Source organism: Semicossyphus pulcher, unplaced genomic scaffold, assembly GCF_022749685.1.
Source record: "Semicossyphus pulcher isolate SPU_LCO1_2020_fin unplaced genomic scaffold, fSemPul1.0.p SCAF_25, whole genome shotgun sequence".
NCBI lineage: Eukaryota > Metazoa > Chordata > Actinopteri > Labriformes > Labridae > Semicossyphus > Semicossyphus pulcher.
Window position 1 is genome coordinate 1,398,993 of NW_027211699.1, and position 22,094 is coordinate 1,421,086.

Sequence of the window (22,094 nt, forward strand, 5' to 3'; positions counted from 1 at the left end):
ATCGCTGTTCTTCACTTATGTTACACTACACGTCCGTTCATCGTTCCCAACATTCATAATCGGGCCTCGACGTTGGAAATTTGTTGGCCACGACGAAATCATGTAAAAATTGGCCTGAATTCGTGTAGTCTGATCCTGGCATTGGCTCTGCCTACCCTCTCTGGCAGACCAACCACTGCTGGGTGATGGAAAACGCGTCACTAACTGGGCGCCGCTTGTGATTTTTCCCGTGAACGTCCCACCAGAGACCCAGTCTGTAATACTGCAAATGCAAAGGCTTTCATCAGTGGGCCATAGGCTCAATCACCATTGTGTTGTGACTTAACAGACATTTATTTACATGAAAATCTTTGAGATTATCACTTTAACAATCTAATAAGGTAATATTAAATCAAATACACACCTTCAGAACACTTAGGTAATAAAACTTCTGGATTTAGAATTTAGCATGAAATGAAACTGTTTGTATTTCTGATCTGACAAAACACACTAGAAAACCATCTTCAAGTTCATATCTGTAGGTACGCTTCTAAACTCGACCCAACACACACGTACGTTTGAAACTTCAGTTGAGAAGTCTTCCTCTTCGTCTCTTAAAGGGATATTAGCTCATCAGGCTGTGAAACATGTGGGATGTTGCTGCCTTGTTTCAGTAATCATCACGGTGCACACACACACACAGTGCAAAGTGGTCCTGCAGGATCTGATATTGACACCCAACAGATGGGCAGGTGGGTGCGTGTGGCGTTTCATTAGTTGAATGGATTATTAGCCAAGTTAACTTTAGCGAACGCCTGTGATTTCCCAGGAGCTCGTTAGGAGCATGTGGAACGAGCCCGGATGAGTCAGTGGCTTGTGATTGAATTAGTAATCAACTCGCTTAAGCAATAAACAGAGTCAACAGGTAATTAAACATGATTTAGCCCCAGGAAAAGCCTGGGAGTCTATACGTGAAATAAATAATGACGTTATTTCAGATGTGAGTATTTTCAGACCGCCTGTTGTAAAGTGGACGTAGAAAAAACAAACTGAAGACTATTTTCTTATTAAGCTCTGCATCTTTGGCATCCGCTTCAAGAAGACAACTCAAATATGTTTTCAATTTTGCTTTTGCGACATCAAATTTGCCCCGACATGAATAATAGATCTCAAGGTTAACTGCAGAGTCCAGATATTGGTTAAAAACAGCCTCAGTGGGACTGCACCGCACTCAGGATGGACACTTTAACAGAGAACTCACTGTTCCCACTCCGTCACTGGCTGTCACTGTCGGCTAAAAGGAGAAAATGAAGCCCTGGTTTCAATCCCTCTCCCTGATTTGTTCTGTACTTTCTTTATTCGGCTCTCCGGTGGCGCTCTGACTGTCAATTGTACGACTGTCTCTTTGTTCAAGCTCTAATTATCTCCCATTTTCTCTCTAATCTCCTCCTCACTGTGCACAAACTGCCTTTCTCTCGCTGACATGAATGAAGAGTACAAGCGTGTGATGGCTGATTAACTGCGAGTGACGAGAAGATTAAATCAAACGGTTCAAATGGAGCCTGATGTTTTGTTCTTTGACTGATGAGCGTGCCGTCTGTCGTCGTGAATCATTCACATATTCTTACGCTGAACAGATTCAGGTTGAAGCTTTTCTGTACAAACGGCAACAAAATGTAATCAAAAATTCACAATGTGGATAATAACACGCCGTATGTAGAGTGCACTTAGAAGATAATACGCCACATTTTAAACATGTTTAAAAGTTGTTCACCTGCAGATTGTGAGTTGTTTTTTAAATGGCAGAAGCAGGCCTACAAGAATGGGGGGGATATGGCACCACAGTGACATTGAGCTTTGACCTTTGACCCCCTAAATCTGACATGTACTTTATTCAGAAAAAGTGTGTACTTGAACCAAATATGAAGATGTTCCCTCCATTTATTCCTGAGATAAGGCTTTCAAAAGAACTGGACAAGAATGTGTTTTTTTCAAGATATTTTGATGTTAGAATGAAGTTGACCTTTGACCTTTGGTTAAACGCAAAATAACGTGACATTTGAGAAAAATTGTGTCACAATAAGCGTATTAACTTTTGAGTTATGGCCAGAAACTGTTTTTGAACACGGCGACCTTGACATCTGACCTTTGATCTCAAAATTCTAAGCAGTTCTTCCTGTTGTCCAAGTTAGTTGTTTTCCCTCCAGGCTTCAATCAGCGGTTCCCAACCTTTTCCGACTCATGGCCTGTTAGAAAATCTCAAAAATGTTCGTGGCCCACATCCGACCATAAAAAATACGGAGGCCAAATGATGCAGTCTCAGAGCACTTTTATAGAAGGAGCTGTCCATCATCACAAAGTAAAAGTGAGGAGCGGTCTGCAAATGAATTCAATATTTAAAATGTTTTTATGTGTTATATGTATCCCTCATAGTTTTTATTTATCTTTCTATCTATTCTGTTTTCTTTTTAAACTGCATTCACTGACTTGCTATTTGTCTTGGTACTGCTGTAACATCCTAATTTCCCCCCCGGGGATCAATAAAGGATTATCTTATATTAAAAATAATTTTGTTTTAAAATATTTAAAAACTTTTTAAAAAAACTAAAAATAAAATGTGCTGATGATGAAAAAAATGATTTGGCGGCCCACTTGCAGTACCCAAACAGTCCACCGGGGGCCGCGGCCCTCAGGTTGGAAATGGCTGGCTGAGATACTTTTTCACAAGACTGGGACAGACAGACGGACAGACAGTTGGACAGACTACCCAGACAGCATTCTGCTGCTGGCTCAGTGGGTAGAGCAGGCGCCCCACATACAGACCCTGACCAATGGCCACAGGCTCGACTCCCCGACCTCGCCCCTTTGCTGCGCGCCGTCCCCCACTCTCTTCTCCCAATATTTCCAGCCTCTCTTCAGCTGTCCTATAAATAAAGGTAAAAATGCCCCAAAAACTAACCTTAAAAAAAACAACAAACAGCTCTTGTTGGTGATCCGAGTATTTTAGGTAACTTTGAGGACGACTGGATGAAACCCTTTCTGTTTGACACATGCATCTTCAGCTCATGAAACCCAAGCTGAGACCATGTGCTTTTGGTGTAAACGTGGTGAAATATGCATCAAACGAGCTTATCTTAATTTTTCAACTAATTTAGTTAAATTTTTTCTTTAACCTGCCAACAAAGCAATATCCTGAGCTGAAAAGATTACCTCCTAACGACAGGAAATAATGACCCGCATTGTGCCTGTAATAATTTAATAGATTCATCATGTTAAGTCATTTTTTACACAAAAGAGCCAAATAATCTGCTTCTCAAAAATCTTCGCTGGTTCCCTCAACTTCTATGACACATCTTTAGGCTTTGGACGAGACGATGACTCATGAGACTTCTGTGGATGTTTCATCTGTTGTCAGACTGCTGACTTTGTTTCAGTAGAGATAGACGGTAGTTTTTATCCTGCCCAGGCTGACAGTGGTTGGGTGAGACTGATGTCAGGGACGACTTAGTCAGTGAACACAAACATCCCATTTAGCCTCAAGTACCACCAACGCTGCCAGAAATCCTTGCTTGAAAATCCACTCCGCATAACTTTCACACAGAAGCATCCTTTTGTCCTGAACTTATCTCACTCGAACAGGTTCCAGAGCAGCAGGCAGGACATGATCCTACTCTGGCTTCACACCTGTGAACACTGACAGTCTGCGCTCACTGAAACAAACTGGCTGAGCTGGATGCATCGGCGCTGGGACTTCTGCTGCACACTTATCTAACACAGGTTTAGGTGTTGGAATCCTTGTGTCCTTGTGTTCTTGCTCTAGTGTACAGATGTCACCATCTTCTATGGAAGGCACACTGGAGTAAGTATGCAAGAGTGCTTTGACTTTGCCTTATTCAACAATTAGCTTCAGTGAGTCTTTTTAATTTGTCACCACGTCTTCAACGTCAACTCGTGTAAAGAGGAGGAAGGACAAGAGTAAGTGTTTAACATTAATCTTTTTGAAAGCCTGCCTGCACAAGATGTTGTTTTTCATCTTTTCAAAGAAGCCACGAGAGGCACGACTCAAGTATTTAACAAAGCGTTAACGTGTGACAAAAAAACAGAACAGATCTGTTATGTAATTTCAAAAGATGTGCTTGGTTGAAGAGCTTCTTTTATGCTAAGTGATGTTTATGGAGTGGAAAAGGTTATTCCCCAACTAGCTCAAAGCTTAATCCAAAAGGCAACTGGACTTGGTTGAAGTACTTGGAGACGTTTCACTTCTCATCCGAAAGGCTTCTTCAGTTCTGAGCTTTAGATGCAGATGTAGGTCCACCTACATCCAAAGGGCAAAGGACACTCCTTTGAAGACAGCAAGGTTCACATACTTGCCAGAGAAGACCGCTGGTTTGAAAGAGGTGTCAAGGAAGCCATCTATAGCCCTTTTCCCACTGGTCAAAAAACACTGGCTTTATTTGCTTAGTGGGAAAGGCTACAATCGGCATTCAGACCCGGGTCAAATGACTCTGTAGAAGACCTGGGTAATTATCGCCTCGGCTCCAAACGGCATTCAAGGGAACACAAAACCCGGGTCGACGCCAGATCGCGCCAATACCTGCGACTCCTCGTCATCTCAGCTACAAATTCTGCCCGTCTCCGTCCAAGCAGTGTTCGAACATCGTTCCAAATTTGTCAGTGTCGAGTTTGATAAACAGACTGAATGAGTGATAGATACAATAAAGACCTAACCATCATAACAATTTCACTGATTACTAACCCTGTCTCCGGCGCGTTTGTGAAGTCAGACGGTGATGCAGCAGAAAAGAGACTGACAGGAGTATACTTCACTGGCAATGGGAAAAGAGACAATCAGAAACCAGTGTCAACGTGCAAATTTTGGTGGGAAAGGGGTTAAGCTGGAAAAACCATCCCTTAAACGAGGTGGTGGCCTAAGACACCACCGATCACCCACTTACAATGCAGTGTTGAACTCTCTACCCAAACAGCTGAAATCACACTCACACTCAGGATCATGTGAGCCACCAACACCAGAGGGTACAAACGACGCTCGTTGCCATTAGGTCAACAGCCCAGGTTAATGACTTCCCCTTGATTATCTAATAGCATAATCGACCTACACAGGCTTATATTTCTAGCTCCGTTCACCAGTCAGTCAGAAGTGAAGAAGCCTTTCGCATGAGAGGTGAAACATCTTCAAGAACTTCGACCAAGTCCAGTTACCTTTTGGATTAAGCCTCGAATTACCATGACCTGGATGACTGAGAACCTTCCCAGGCATCCCTAACTCGCTATTGACAAAAGCTCCGCTAACATGAAGGACACTTTGAGAGTGCAGACCTCGGCCAAGGCAGATACTTCAGTCTTCCACAAAATGCAATAAATATATCGCTCGTCTGTTCGACTGGAGCCCGCTCCATATTTAATGGGTTTGTCCTTGGCCAGAGCCCGCCCTGTCTATCAAGTTTCATGAAAGTGGGCTTGCAGTTTTTCCGTAATCCTGCTGACGAATGGCACAGACATAACCTCCTTCGTGGGATGTAAAAGATATAAAAGAGAAATAAAAGTAGGAAAGCAGATCAAACGCATGTGTGCATTTTGCTTCATGTGCAACACAAAACCTGAGAAAAATACAGTAAAGAGTGTCCTGATAGGCTCCCCTTTTCTCTCGTACGTTTCTCTCTTCTCCCTTTAGCACATTAAATTGATTCATGTAACACTTAAACCCACTGAAGTATATGATCTCATTGTTTCTACAACGCTCTTTTAAGTACTTCTGCAACCTCAGCTTTGTTTGAATTCCCAATCCAACAAGGGGAACCAGTATGTTTACAATGAGTTGCTGCTGCACTGTGGCTGACCTGCAGGCAATTTCTGCCGCCTAAATATCTGCTAAATGAACTGAGACTGAATTGAGGCTGAGCCCAGGCCGGCAGCAGCTCGCAGATAAGAGTCTCAGGCAAATGTGGAGAATATGAATACAAGTCGTCCAAAACATGGGATGATTTCACTCCAAAGCTGCTGCTGTAGTCTGAAGTTAAACTAAACTGAAAGTCCCTCAGCCCACAGTACATCCATTAACCACTCCAATCAAAGGCATGATTAGGCTGCATTAAGTTAACAAATGTGTATGCAGGGAGAGGGACAGATAAAGTGAGTGTCTGCGCTCTATGCCTCCGCTGTAGGATTCTCTTAAGGGTAACAATGCTTAATAAAACCTGACGGGCAAACTAAATCAGGTTTCAAGCAGATTCTTCCGCCTCCGTGCCGTGACTCCTCCATTGTCCGAGCCGCTGTAGTTTTTAGAGGCCGAATCGCGGGAGCACTTCAGCCATTATTAAGAGCATGTATCACTGATGTCGGAGGGGAAATCGCACCTTGCCAAGCGACTGTACATTTGATCCAGCCTGGCTTGCTATCCTCCACTTCTTTCTGCCGGAGTTGTCATGCGCTCCGTGCCGACTCATTCTCTGTATTCTTTCCCAAAAGTTGAAGACGTCTCTGAGTCAGTTTGTAGGTCGCTGTCAAAACCTCAGAAGACATGACACATTCAGTGAGGACGACTGGAAGGCTACACACGGAAGAACTTAAGGTCAGATTCAACTGTCGGCTCTTTTCAGACGAGCCTCAAAACTCTCAACATTTTATGAGATGTGACTGTTTATTCGTGCCTCTCGCTGCACTGGTGCATTTTTATTTCTCGGTTTCATTCAATTTAAGGTTTATTTCTTCTGTTTTATTTGATTTTTTGATGGATTGCTACAAAACTGTCATCAACCCCAGAGGACTACTTTTCTTTCTGATTAAATAATTGCATTTCAATTAACCTCAACTGCATTTTTGTTTAGTGCTAATAAGCTAAGCTAAAGCTAGTATTAGCATGCTAACACAACACACCTAGATAATCAACATGGTAAAGATTTTATCTGCTACACGTAAACATGTTAGCATTGTCATGGTGTGTAAGTTAGCATCAAGCTGTGACCTCAGAGACTTAGGGTCTCTGTCCACTAACAGTGTTTTTTTTGTGTTGGCACCGCCCACCTTACTGTTGCTAGGTTACGAAAGTTGTCTCGCAGCCTTTCCCTTGGTAGTGACTGTTTAAAGTGCTCTGTATGCTTAATATTTGCTTTAATTCAAGGACATTTTACAAATAAACATAAAAACAATAAAAAAGAATCGTGTGCTGGTATTAGCAGCAGCTCTACACCTGGAAATTGTTCCCTTAAGAAAAACTTAAGGATCAGCTTCTCCTCCTAAGTGCTGAAAACGCTGAACTGCATTGGCTTTGTATAGAAAATAGGCGCTGCCAGCTCAAAAGACGCTACTAATGGACACAGGTCCTGGGGTTCGCCAAAAACTGCAGTTCCTCGACTGGCCACTTGAGGCTGGCTCCAATGAAGAGTCACTCCCCATAGAGTCCAATGTTAAAACGCTGCACTTTAAGGCAGGAATAAACATATTTACACCCTGTTAAAAGTAGCTAATTCATGAAAACTGTACAGGGGCAGAAAATATTTAGATATTATTAAGGCTTAATGTTATGAGTAATTGGGGGCGTGGTTAGAGAAAGGGGCGTGGCCTTGGCTAATACAGTTGATGAACTAAACCTCTCTGCCGTTTGCCATGTTTGTGTTGTTAGAACCTTTTGGAAAATTTCTCATGCAAATACTGGAAAAAGAAGATGACTTGCTGTGCAGTTTATATACTGAAAGGTCGTCCAAGATATCTATGCTACAGTTTTTTTTGGTATTATTAAATTGATATGTTGGCAAAAATGGAAGATATTAGTATCTGTGCGCGTCATACCTGGCTTGTTAGCGTATTCATTGTATTATACATTTATAACTGTGGGCAGCCACAACCACAAAAAGAATCTCATTCTGTTGGAAACACCTTTGTTAACTATCTACTTAGCTAGCTAGTGAATTAGCCTTGATAATAGCCTGTATTATATTGTTAAGTTAGCCTTACCTAACCTCTTTAGCTCCCCCCACTCATTGTAATATGGTCACTTTGGGCTCTAAAAAGCCATGACACCAAACTTGAGGCTTTTAAACTGCAGTCCCCAAACGAGTCAGTGATGTCATAGTAGCTATGTCTACTCCTAAAGCTAATGGTTAGCATCATGAGATTTGTATTTATCTAAAGTACAGCCTCACAGAGCTGCTAGATGTGGACTTGTAATTGAGATATATTGCACTTTTTGTTGTGTTTTTCATAAAGCAGTTTGTATTGCCCTCTAGTCTTAAAGGTACAGTACAAGTAGTCGTTTTACAACAGGACACCACCACTGCAAAACAACTTTTTAATTTAATTGTTTCACATTAAAAACACACACTGTATGCTGCATCACAAAATGAGAAAACGCTGTCCTGCGGTAACAACTGAAGCCAAAGTTTAAACACAGCCAGTGTCGCTGCCGCAGAGGGGAGCGAGACGGGTTCGTCTCGAACCCCCGCAGCTCGGCTGAGGGTCATGTTGGTCTGAAGCCACAGCATGAGATCGTACACAGAGACAGCAGGTTGAGCCACAGATGGGAAATCATAATTCAAACAGTCGTACGAAACACTTGAACTCATTCCTACCTGTGATGTACATTACCATGATGACAGAGACCATGCTAGGATGATTATGGTCTCACACAAGCTTTTGGTGTCAAGCCATATATATACTTGTCATATATATGTAACTGTTGTTTCTGAAGACACTGAAAGTTCTGTATCTGAGAGGATGCCTGGTGCTCATACTGTAGCAACGTGTGTCCTTCATTTTTAGCATGACATTCAACTACCCCAAAATGCTACTTCCACCAAAATGGGACAACCATCAGTTTTACCAAAGATCTTTTAAATAAGCTCTCCCTCCGGCATGTCTGCGTGGTACCCGTTTTTATGAGGAAAAAAAAACACAGATATTTACACCATAACACGGCAGACCCTGTAACCTCAAGCAAACTCTGTGGGTGCTTTTGTAATCACTTTTCTGATCATGGAAATTATGTAAATTGTGAAGACGGGGGACTTTCTTTGTTGCAGGACAAAATGATTCCATCCTTGATGAAGTGGCGGTCTGAAATATCACCCTGACATTCTCTTAATGAAGCGATGGTTTAACAACACCAGGGGCATATTCATTTGCTGCAGCGTTTTGTACACGGCTTACTGTCTGGCAGGCAAATAAATTGAGATTCTACCTCACTTAGCTGTGCCGCAGCATCCAGAAGCCAGTCATTTATTTACAGTAAGAGTATGAAATCTCTTTAAAGACGTCTCTGGAGAACGGCTTGGCACCCAGGGGAATCACGCAGCGAACATGCCTTTGAGGAAACTGATTCAACTGAAACTGACAGGTGAAAAAAGAATATGCAAAAAGAGGGGCTGCAAAATGTTCAGATTTGGCTCAGTTTTCAGTTAACAAAGTGAAATGTTCAGGTGTTTTTCTCTCCCACAGTAATGCTCATACGTCGCCAACCCCTTCCCCTCCAGGATATGTAACTAAGAAATGATAAATCCCTCATTAGAAGAGTTTTTCAAAGGTTTGGGAACATCTGAACTATGATTTTAAACAACCATACGTTCAATCTGTACATTCGAAAGTTCAACATCTCACCTGGTGTCACAGTCCTGTCCTGCAGATAGACAGACAAATGGCACACATGTACAGTAAAGCAACACTGCAGTCCAGCGTATGCATCAGCAAAGAGAGCAAGATAGATCGACGCATGCAGTTTGGACAGTTCATAAGCTATTTTGTACAGTTCATTTGGCAGTGACCGAAATATGAGTGTGTTTGTTACATTGATATTCTGCACAGGGACGAGCCCCACCCAGTCTCTGGTTCTGTGTGTGCGAGGCAGACCTCACTGCAGGTCTGGCACAGCGGAGGCCACCCTCCCACTACAGTACAGTGCAGGGTGACTGAGAGGGCCGATAAGTCCGGCCGACAGCTCTTTAATCCCCATTAGTGCCTCGAACAGGGCGGTGTGACAGAGCGCAGCGCTGTCCTTAGACCAGCCCCTGTTCTTGTCCTTGTCTCCTCCCCTCCTCTGTTAAGGTCCTGCAGGAGGCCTGAACAGAGGATGTAGCGCCACCCAGTGGAGGACGAATCTGGACGCGTGTGGCTCTGATGGGAACAGGGGAGGGCCTCAGCAGGCAATCTCCTCCAGGGTGCCCAATGTTGTCTGCAGGGGGACTGTCACAGTGTGGCTGATGGTCTCCGAGTGGTTTGCCACCGGGTCACAGGAACTCTGGGAAAAAAGATTGAAAGAGTTTGTGAAGTGGCATCCTTATAATAATATTTATATAGCACATTTAAAAACAAGAGTTTACAAAGTGCTTTGACAACCAAGCAAAGCAAAAAACAAGCACAAAATCCTTGTGAGATAAAGGTTTCTTGTGGCTACTTGTGGAGTTGAATGTCTTCCCACTTTAGCTGAAGAGCTAGCCACTAGCATGCTAATCTCTATTAACACATTTTATATATGGGACAAGATATTTATTGTCGGAAGAGTTCTTTTTTCCCTTTGTAGTCCAAGTAGTATTGTCAGCTAGCATCAACTAGCAAAGCATTGGCAGTTAGCAAGAAATTAGTCTGTGTGGAGAGCGAAACAGGCGGAAACCAACAGCTGTAATACAATCCAGAACTCATGGACTATCGTGTCAGGATGATTTAACCTTTTATTTGTCTCTTATTTGATCTTATCTTTAAAAAAATGGCCGTTGTTCCCAGAAGCTATTTTGTTATTTGACAACAGGCGATGGATTCCAAGATTGCTAGCACGCTAACTAGCTGGCAACATGCTAGCTCAACTCTGAGTGTTTTTTACCACCGACTTCTGGACACCACAACGTTGTATAAAACTAGATGTTGTGAAAGGGCTACTTTATATAAATATATTCTTTATATTAACACTCTTTTTAGACGCTCTGCCTCTCTGTTACCCCAAAGGTCAGTTCTAATCGGTGCTAATATTTGCACTCAGTCAACGAATTAAAGTTTTGGTCAAAGTTAGCTTAAGTTAAGCTCAATGTAAAACCTTTGTGCAAAAGAATCCACTCATCTCATTGATTCAATTTAAGTGAAGTTCATTTTGGCCCTGAAGATGAAGAACGAGTGTCAGAGTAAGGCTACGTTTAAACACTTAAAATATGCACCAAAAAGCAGCTTCGACACTGCTGCTTTGCTACAATCTGACTATAAATGTCAAGTAATATTCTTTCAGGTGATCATGATAACCTGACACTTCTAAACCTGACTACTCTGTCATGCAAATAGAGTTTGCAGCTGCACCTCTCCGCAGCCCTCTCCTTCTACTGTAGCTTTTGTGATTACTGATTTAACTAAGATTTGATGTGCGTGCACGTGCTTGTTAAGGGGGGATTAGTCGCTCCCAGCAGATTTTCTTTTGCTACTCGGATTCTTTGAGAGCGCCCTCAAAGAGCAGAGCTTTTCCTGCCAAATTGGCATGCTGCTGTCAGTCTGCGCACAGTCTGAGATTTGTTGGGTGCTCGTGTGGAGGGGTAGAGATAGTGCAGCTCTTACCACGTCCTCTCCATGACTCTCCTCCTCGTCCTCTCTGCTCAGTAAATCCAGTAGTCTGTCCTTTACCACCTGCATATCAAAGAAAAAAAAGACATCATACAGTCTGTAATAAAAGATCGCCATGAGCTCTGCTTGTACTGAAAGTACAGGAACATTCAACTTCAGAGTGAACGTAATTAGGTGGCAAATGGGGCAACAAATTACTGCTTATGTCAGCGACAAGAGGGGTTCCTATCCCCATTACTCCATTATGGCCACTAAAATGAAAAAAAAAACTGCTTTTCCTATGTACTTCGAAAACTCTAGGGGAGGTGAGGACTATTATGTGCTTGTCAGAGCCCTGTGCAGCAGAAAGCAGCATGAGAAGCCCTACAGAGGTGCACACAGCGGAGTAAAAGGTAATGGAAAAGTACCCTTGCACACTCTTTTATCTCAGCCAGCTCTGAAGTAAACCTAGCTCTTATCTGCTTTTTGTATCAGCGACATTGTTTCTGTTGTCGGTTTTCATGGTCACTGCTCCAGCTCTTCAGTGGAACAAAACAAAAGCTATTAAAGTTTATTTGCACCGACAGAAACAACGGGAGCCTTTAGAGGAGTGATGTGTGGGTGTAATTAGATATCTCTACGGGGGTAAAAGTGTGAAAACAGCAAATTGAGAATGACCTCGTAAGCATAGTCAAACAGCTCCAGGATGGTGAGGATGCTGGCTCCGATGAACAGGCCCATCTGACCGCCGATGTCACCTGTAGAGGTCACACAAATACACGGAGTCAGACAGTCAATAAGAAAATAAATTCAGTTGTGTAGAACTTTATGCCAAAGCCAAGGGCATTATTCTGATTGGCTGGAAGGAGTCTGTTAAAGTTGTATTACAGCACATCTCAAACATGATTTTGGTTAAACTTACAGGTAGTTACTATTTGGACATTGCTTCCTAGTTAGCCTCTGGTAAGTAGCCTTAGCGCAAGGCAACAAGCCACTTTAAAGCTCCTGTGAGAAGTTTTTTCGCTGGTTATGAAACGGACTGAAATTAATTCTGATTACTCAATATGACCTACAAAAGCAAACCAGACCATCAGCATCAAGATTGATTATTTCTATATAGTTATTTTTAATGCTTGAAACTGCTGGTTGAGGGTAGGTGTCGCACTAAGCGATGAACTGCACGCTGCCTTTGATTACATTTTCCAGGGCAAAAATTAAGTAAAAAAAGTAAATGATACATATGACTGTTAAAAGAAAGCAGGATGCGATTTTTTGTTAAAAAGTTCCTCACAGTAGCTTTAAGTTTTTCAACCCAACTGGTATACAGGGGCGTCTCCAGACTGGGCTGGCCCAACCTGGGCACTGACCTAATGTAGGGGTGGCATGAGGTATGTGTGTGCACACAAAAATGTCCAGAAAGCACACATACTTACTTTTTCTGCCTCTATAAATCACATGAACTACTTACATTAAGTTATCTCAAAGTTGTTGTATTCTTGTGTATAAGAATTTTAAGTTAAAGTCGGGATGAAACAGCCTTTCGAGAGTATCTAGTTTCCGTATCGTGACGTATTTCCGAGTGAAACAGGACGTGCAGGCGGGACATATCATTAGAGGGATTTGATTTGATCGTTGAGAAGTGGGCGTAGACAGACGTTCTCCACAGCACAGTAGCTAGCTAACTGACTGAGCGTTCTTGGTGCTCTGTGGCTAAATACTGCAGATTGATTGGTTTAAATTGTTTGGTGCTAACTTACGTAAGCCCGCGTGAAATTTAGTTTTACCGGAAGAAAAAATGATCAGATTTTGATATAAGAATAAGAAGAAATTGATTTTCTGTATTTTTTTTGGCCTATATTGTCAAATAGATGCACAATATTACCGGGGATGTGATCTAAAAGGATTAAAATGACATTTTTCATTTCACCTCGACTTTAAAAATAAAGACTACTGAGTGGCTTAAGTGGCCCAAATTAATCTTGTAAGGACTCAAAAACAAGATGACACTGAAATACCATGAAGCTACTGCAGTTGATTTAAGCTTAACTCCCGCCTCTGATGGCCACATAGCAAGTCATAGTTTAGGATTATGTTGTGGCACTTGGGGTGGCCAATCAGATTTCAGGAAGGTAGGGGTAGGTGCATGCCACCCCACACCAACTCCTGGACACACTCCTGCTTGTAATGCCAAAAGTAGAGACCCCAAAATGAGCAATATTTGTATAGTTGATTTATTTTGTCCAATAATAACTATTAGATGTGAAGCTAATGCAACACCTTGTTACCAAAGCTGCACTGTAAAAACAATTAGTCATAGTAACTTATAATTCATTGTCAGTTTAACTAGCAGTTAGTTTAAATGTTGTGATAACTTAATATTTTGTGGTTAAGTCTTCTCAATTAAATTTAAGTTTTCCAACTTATGAAAATGACTCAACTGAAAGACTGTGATGACAAAACAACTAAATTGTAGTTACAAGTTGAGTAAACTAAAGGATAACAAGTTAATTTAACTTGGAAAGTTTCTTTTTTTTGAGGTGATACAAATTTATCTGAGCTTATCTTCTCAAGTTAAGTCAGCTGAAAATTTTAAGGCAACCTGGACACTAACTTTTTTTAGTTCAAACAACTTGTTTTACAGTGTGTACAAAAAAATCGACCCTGGGACTTTTTTAGTTTTAAGCTGATGAAGCGTTACAAAGTTTTAGACTTTCTTTCTAACTGTACCAAGAAAGATTTTGAATTTTAGGGCTTCAACTCGGTCTGGTGGCTTGTAAAAGTGAGAGCAGCTTTGGGCCAAAGCACAACAACACCTCGCCCATATTAATAGTTTAGCGTCATACTGGAGCAATAAAAGTCCCAGAAGCCTTTGTGTTTTTATTTAATCTGTACACTTTGGTTTAGAAGTGCTGCATTAAATATAGATGTTATTATGCATTAAATATAGATGATATTGTGCAATACGTAATAGTAAAATGATATAAAATATTCACAGGAGTCATTCAAGCTTCCACTCATCTCTACTGTTTTTGCACTTGCCTTTGAGTCAGGCCTGAATAATGCACCTCATTGTGTATTAATTCTTCTTTACTTCACACAATGTTCCAAGTAACCGTGATAGCAGAGTGCTTAATTTGGGCAATTTCTATCTTATGCCCACCATCCAATCAGCCATGTTTGAATGATATCAGAGTGGGCCATTTTCCATAAACAAAAACATAATTTCATGAGTAGCGTGGCTAAAAAAGACTGGATCCAGCATTTGGATAAGAGCGATTACCAAGGAGTAAAACCTACCCAGCAGCCCCGCCACCTCGTACGCTTTCTTCTGCTCGATGGTCTCGTAGTTCAAAGCCTCGAAGAAAACATCCAGCACCAAGATGTTGTCTCTGTAAACAAAACAAAACAAAAAAGAACACAGTTGGCTTAATGAATCCCACATCAATCACAGAGCACTTGACAAGCAGCGCAATCAAGAGCTGTCCATCATTTCACACAGAGCTGAGCATCCTGGGAAAACAAACCGCTGTGTGGGAGGAGAACACACAGCCAGATGTGGTTCTTTAAAAGCTTCATTTAAAGGGCTGTAGGAAACAAAGTGGGCAGCAGAGAGGCGAGCTCGTTACTGTAATGTAATGATTGGACCTTGATCATCTCTGTGCTGAGTTTCTCTTGTTTTACTGTGTGTCCCCTCGGGGCTGCTCAGCTTTCCACTGTAGACTTTAAATTGTAGATTGGTGAAGGTGTAAATGTATGCTGGAAAACACACCACAAAAGAAGCTCTGGGTACTTACGTGATGTATTTCTCTGACTTGTTGAACTTCTTCTGCAGGTAGCGGGCCGAGGTCTTGCTCGGGATCTTGACCATGGACAGCTCCTTGTTGTAGCGGGTCATGTTGCACGGTGTCCTGCACATGCAGCTGCTGCTCTCCACGGCCGACAGTTTAGCTTCACGCGGGAGGGGTGATGGAGAGGGCGGGGAGGGGGTAAATCAGGGGGATAAAATGAAATGTGGGAGGATGGTTTGAAGATAATGAACAAGGGGAAATTCAAAGTGAGATTTTTCCTTATATGGCGCCAGAAATACAAAGAAACCCAGTTTGAAGGCAGGAAATATCCCAATTTGGAGAATCCATGAATAGATTCCTGAATATTCAGGCGCTTTTCTGGGTAAAGTTTGTGATGATGTAATAAAAACTCTGCTGACGATGTGGAGTCAGATTCAACTGGCAAACCAAGGTCTTCCTCTGTGTTTGGAGAACTTCTGGCCAGACCAGGTTATAATAAAATGCAATAAAAAGTCCAAGATGAGAGTCATCCACTCAAAGCAAATAGTCCCAATATTAAACAACTAAAGGATAGCACTACGACATTATAAAACCACTCCAGTTTCCCCCCCTGAGTGTGAAGTCAAAGGAAAGACACCTTATGAGAAAACCAGCAGATGTGTGTCACACAAAGATAATACTTTAGGTCAACTTAAGGTCGGGGTCACTGCAAGCTTCTAAACATATTTTAGTCAACAAAAACTATAAATTAGTGTGTTTTAACCAATGACTGTATATAAAGCTGGGCAACGCGTCTCCATCTACTCTCATTGTACAAAAGAAGCCAAAATCCCCCCTGAGGTGGGCGCTGCCATCTTGCACATTTGGAGCCAGAGCTGCGCAGTAGAGATCGGTGGGTGGAGCTGCCGTAGCCACTTCCGCTAACCAAAACACACGCCGGCGTATTTAACAGCAGAACAGCTTCTTGTGTTGGTCTGAAGCAGACGTTCACAGATATAGAAACTTCACTGTCTGTAGTGATTGTTTTAGTTACGCCTTTCCTCCTCTACTCTGCTAATCTGGAACAGATCAGCCACAGGAGCCGCATTTGTCAACAAAGCTGTCAATCCTCATTTTTAAAGGATCAAATAACTAATTAAAAATAAACTTGTCAGAAAAATGAACACTTGGACGTAAATCAGCATGATAAGAACTAACTATAATGACAGAAACCATGTCTGAGAAAAATGTATTTGACGTGTATTTTGATTTTATAGTTTGACTCATGTCCCATCTGTTAACATGGAGAAGGCGGGCTTTATGACCTATACAGCAGCCAGTCAGCAGGAGGCGCTAGAGAGGTTTTGGCTTCACTTTCAGGGGGCTGTCATGTCATCCATCTTTTTATACAGTCTGTGGTTTTAACCAATTATGATAATAAAACTTTTTTTTTTTTACACGAAATATATTTTTTCAGCAGAAATGCTAAATTTAATTTGTTTCCAGCATCTGAAATATAAAAAAAATGCTTATTCTGTCTGTTTCCTTTAGATGGAAATTAAATATGTGGTGTTAGTGGACAAAACAAACACAGACATCCATAGGATCTGGGTCAGTGCACCAAGTTGTTGTCACCTTTTCTGACATTCTATGGAAGAAGCCCAGAGAGGAAACTGAAAAAAAAAAAATCTGGTGATCCACTTTTCTAAGTTTGATTCTAGATGTTTTCACCCGTGTGTTTATGAGTTAAGAACAGGTAAAAAAAAAAGACTTAAAAAAAAAAGGATGATAAGAATTTTTTTTTTTTTGGTCTCTACAGGATTTTGTGAATACATGACCTTTCAAATTACTGACAAAATTATCAACATTAATTCTATTTGCAGGCCTGATAGAAATATCAATGAGGGCTTATAATCATTAAGAAGGTTAAAGAGTTTATTAATTTTAAATACATGTTTGTGATGTATTTTCTTTCTTTTATTTGCATATAAACAAGATAAACATCAACCTTACTTATCAGAAATTTAATTTGTGGCAATGGTTCAGACACACATCACAGCTTATCACTTGTAATTAGCCACATCTTTGTAGTGTGTTAGTGCCAGCTGTGCTTAATGCTTTGTCACTGCTGATGAACATTAAAGCTTATTGAATTTAAGAGACACTACAGGCCTGAAGCTGCCGTGACTTTCACTTGTATGTCTCCTGAGAGCCACAGAAACATGCATCCTTCATCAAACATTCTGTACCTATAAACACAGGCACACAACTGCACACTCTGTCCTCTGCGTCCTAACAGCAGCATAAGTCATTGTGATTGTCAAAGTCGCAGAGGGAGAGCATGTAAAGCTCCGAACACAAACAGGGCCTGAGGCAGGAGCCGGGAAACAGCCTTTACCCTGACAGAGACAAAGTCCTGGTGCACAAGTGTCGGCCTCTGTTCACCGCTCAGCTTTGGCAGTTTGACTCAGAGAAGTAAAAAAAAGTAACATGCTCTGGATGATTTCGTGTTAGGCCCACAGCTTCCTACATAACACCAACTCTCTCGCAGTGATGGTAATGTTAAGCGACATGAGCTTTTCAAATATAGCTCCGTCAAAATCTTCTCAGGCACTGCTTGCACTCCTCACAAATCGCTCTCTTAAGCTGAACGCTGGATTTCCAAAGTTTTAACAGATCTCTTTTTATTTCGCCTGAGATTCCCGAGCTCCTTTTTTTTTCTCCCACTACCGCAAACTTCTCTGAAAGTCTTTGGATAAAAAAAAAAAACCTCACTGCTTATTCTCTGAAGAGGAAGTTATCTGTATTAGGCTTATTTCTCTAAGGCAGCTCGGTGGCAGGCCCGCAGATCACAGAGCACGAGGCAGATATCCCCCACAGTGCACTAATAGCCGGCGAGGCCACACAGTCACGTAATTGCCGGGGAAAATTCAATATGGCTTCTCAGTGGTCTCTTATTTTTATTCAAATGAGACTTTATTGGATACACGGGAGCAAGGCCTCATGCATTCAAATGATTGATTTCCGTCTCTGAGGCCCTCATATTTTTTCTCTCACACATTTAAATCTGAAAGACCAAATTAGCATAATGCACTTTTTTTCTGATAACTTTTGTACTTTTCTAAATGTTAGAGCTGTTATTACCAACTGATAAAAAGTCTAAAAATACATATTTTAGGCAGTGGGACAACTTTAACCACGTATTAAAGACAGAGTTTTGGCAGATTAAATCTTCTGTTTCGCAGCTTTAACGGAAATCCGACTTAATTATTTTCAGTCTGGTGTGTAATTATAAGCCAGCAAACAGCCAGATAAGCATGTTCATTAACAGCCAACATATACAGCTGCCTCATATCAGTGTATATTTCCAGCGTCGTCTCCAGAACATGAATGACACAGTTAAAGAGACAGAAAAAGTCAATCAAACTCTGCCGTGTGAAATCTTCTCCGGTGGATAGAGCGAGTTGAAAATGAGGATTCATTTGGATTCAATGATCCGGGCTGAGGTCTGTGCGTGTGCATGTGATGGGATTGTGTAAGCCTTACTGTTCCAAAAATAAAGCCAATTACAGCCAACACTCCCGCTGCCTCATACAGTGTAGTGTGTGTTTTTCAGTGCATGTTAATGACACATAGCCGAGTTACACAGTGTGCTCTTATGCAGCTGGAGCCCGCAGCCTTGTCGCTGATTGCCTGAAAGTTTTGTTGCCCTTGGCTATGTTTTTTTTTTGCTTTTCCTTTTTGTACCTTTCTGGCTTTCCAGAAATAAATGTGTCCTCGAGGCGGGGGCTGAGCAGAGAGAGACGGGTGTGGGAGGATAAAAAGTGTTCTGATGTTGCTCTAACTCCCACTGGACAACAGCTGAGGTAGATGAGGTCATACATTACTTAGTATGCTTTTGAATCATGTTATTGTTTATATATTATTCATTCACTCACTTTGGTCTTTAATTTATTAAAATATATTTTATATAATCATCAGCATGGCTAAAGGTGGTTTTATTAAATAATATCAAGTCTGATAACTTATTTCTATGCAAGAAGTTAACAGACGGGTATAACCCTTAAAGGGCCGGTATAACATTGGTCAATGCAGCCAAACGGACTGTTTTGGTTCAATTGGGTTTTAGGTGCTCTGTAAGATCTCTTTCATCTTAAGACAAAGGAGTGTATGGAAATTATTTTGTTTGAAAGGCACATTTTTTTAATGTTTTGAATGGACCAGTAAAAAACTTTCATGAAACTTTCTTTTCTTTTGTAGTATTGTATGTAATAATAATGCATGTCATTGGTTCAAAAGTAACCTACCACAGAGACAACAATCTGTTAAATCAGGGAGCTATTATTCCAAATTTCTACCAGTAACAAAAGGTGTTCAACAAGGTTCAATCTTAGGCCCGGGTTTATTCACTATTTGCGTATGCAGATGACACAGTACTATACTGAGTTGCTGATTCTTTACATCTTAGAGACTTTATGGCATTCTTATAACAATCTAAGGTATACTAAATGATCTAAGACTAGTTCTTAATGCCCACTCAACCAAACTAATGCTATTTTCCAGAGCTACAGAAATAAACCAAAATGATGTAAAGATAGTTCCTGGGAATGGACTCCTGATTAAGTCACAGAATATAAATATCTAGGCTTATAGACTGATGAAAAACTCACATTCAAATTTCATATAAATAATCATGTGGATTGTCTCAGGCAAAAAAAATGCTATTTGTACAGACATAAAATCATCTTTCCAATGTTTTGTTGGAAAAAGGTCTGATGCAGTTTTTATGTCAGTCTTGGACTATGGGGGCGTAAATCTACAGGCTCGCACCCTCCTCATCGCTCAGACGTCTTGACTCCATCTATCACTCTGTGGTAAGATTTATCACCAGTGATGCCTGTGGAAGACATCATTGTATGTTATTTGAGAAGGCTGGGTGGTCTTCTCTCCAGGCGAGACGTGATATTCACCAGCATCCTTATATTTATAAAGCTCTAATTGGACTATTACCATCATAGAAGTTAATCATCTCTCAGATGGGCTTTATCAGACACGCTCATGTATCTGGTTACTGCCACACGTTCCTCGAGTTAGGTCAGAAAGATCTTCTTGATGTCACAGCACTTTTACTTTTTGGACATTTTTAGAATTTGATTTAAAGTCTCCCAACTTCTATTTGTATTTTTTCCCATTCTAACTAACTGAATGTAACAAATACTTTAGGTTACTTGTCCTTAAGCAGTTTTATTATAGTGCCGAAGAGCTGATTATTTTAAGGGATTGTAAAAACAAGTCCTATGAGCTCGACTAGATTACCTCTTCATTATCTCACTTTGTGTGAAAATTCTTACATTCTGTTATTTTTAAGGCCTTTTATCATCTGTATTCTTGTTCGTAAAACCCTTTTATAGCTGTCTTTTAATTGCTTTTGTAATTGACCGTATATCATTGTTAATGAGGGTTGCTCTCAATGATCTCTTGAGTATAAATAAAGGTGGATTGATTAACTGAACAAAAGATAATCACACACGAGTGGAAAGCTGAAGTTAATTCAGTGCGAGAGGTTAACAGGAGCTGTGATGTATTGTGTCACGTTTGATGATCTCAGCATACGAACACTAAATGGATGTATAACAAATGATCAGACTGTATTATCCTTTCATTATAACCCTCACAATGTGCTCTGTTCTTTGTGATACAGAGCGGTGGTAGACAACAGAGCTGGAGGTCACTCCAGGTAACATTAGTTTGCTTTGTTTCATCTCTGAAAAGGAGACTACCGCTGTGCAATCGCTGTGTTTATGTTCAATTAATTGTGTTTCACAGAATTCCTGCAGTGTAATGGCTGCGTCGTTTTTTTGTTACTGAGAAGGAGAGTCTTTCTTCAACTCCTTTAATGTTTTCAGCCAGCTGTAAGACCGCCATGGAGAATACACAAGCTGACCAAGCTCTTGCAGTCCCAACGTGATGTGTAGTTTCTAAGGAGGAGCACATCAGTTAAGTATTAGCTATCAGCATAACCTCAGGGACTGCTCACATCAAAACCTGTTCAGGGGTAGAACCTTTGGTATGAGTCCAAAGCGGTTAAGAGTGCCATAAAGGGGGTTTGTTTTTGTAGATGTAGTGTGTTTGGAGATGAGATCGGTGGTGGCGCCTCTGATAGGCACAAGCCTTCCTGGTGTCCCTTTAACAAACAGAGTGTAGGAAACAGTAGATTTGTTCTGATGTGATTTTTTCTTTCTGATTTCTAGACTTTCATTTACCTTTCGGCCAATCTGAGACAACCCTTAAAACCATCGGTCCATTATGGGCTACTTTAGAAACATGGCGGTGCAAATTGGAAGAGGACCTTCTCCCTCTGTAGATAGAGGGGTGGGGGGGTGGAGCCGATCCCAGCTGTCATTGGGTGAGAGGCGGGGACCACCCTGGACTAATCGCAATAACAGGAATGACACATAAGCTGCTTTCCCACTGGTCAAAAAACCCGCTAACAACCGCTAACACCTGACTTTTTTGCTAAGTGGGAAAGGTTACAATCGGCATTCAGACGCCGAGTTTGAAACACAGACTGAATGAGTAATAGACACAATAAAGACCTAACCACCGTAACACCTTCACTGTTTACTAACCCCGTCTCTGGCGCGTTTGTGACGCAGCAGAAAAGAGACCGAAAGCAGTATACTTCACTGGCAATGGGAAAAGAGACAATCAGCATCTATAAGCGGATCTTCCTGGGTCTGATAAACCAGCGTCAACGCGCTAAATTTCGATGGGAAAGGAGACAGACAACCTTTCACGCTCACATTCACCAACTAACCTACC

The 22,094-nt window shown here is 41.3% G+C and overlaps 1 protein-coding gene across 2 annotated transcripts in view; it reads right to left on the reverse strand.

Annotated features, from left to right (window-relative positions):
• Window positions 1–8,267: 8,267 nt before the first annotated feature.
• Window positions 8,268–22,094, reverse strand: part of asic2 (acid-sensing (proton-gated) ion channel 2) — a 402,563-nt gene continuing 388,736 nt past the window's right edge. For both annotated transcript variants that reach the window (XM_069675842.1, XM_069675841.1), the window contains exons 6-10: window positions 15,300–15,453; window positions 14,803–14,894; window positions 12,184–12,263; window positions 11,521–11,589; window positions 8,268–10,225 (exon numbers count right to left, since the gene is read on the reverse strand). In XM_069675842.1, the coding sequence (XP_069531943.1) occupies window positions 10,124–10,225; window positions 11,521–11,589; window positions 12,184–12,263; window positions 14,803–14,894; window positions 15,300–15,453 (497 nt within the window). In that variant the 3' untranslated portion in view covers window positions 8,268–10,123. The remainder of the gene's footprint in view (window positions 10,226–11,520; window positions 11,590–12,183; window positions 12,264–14,802; window positions 14,895–15,299; window positions 15,454–22,094) is intronic.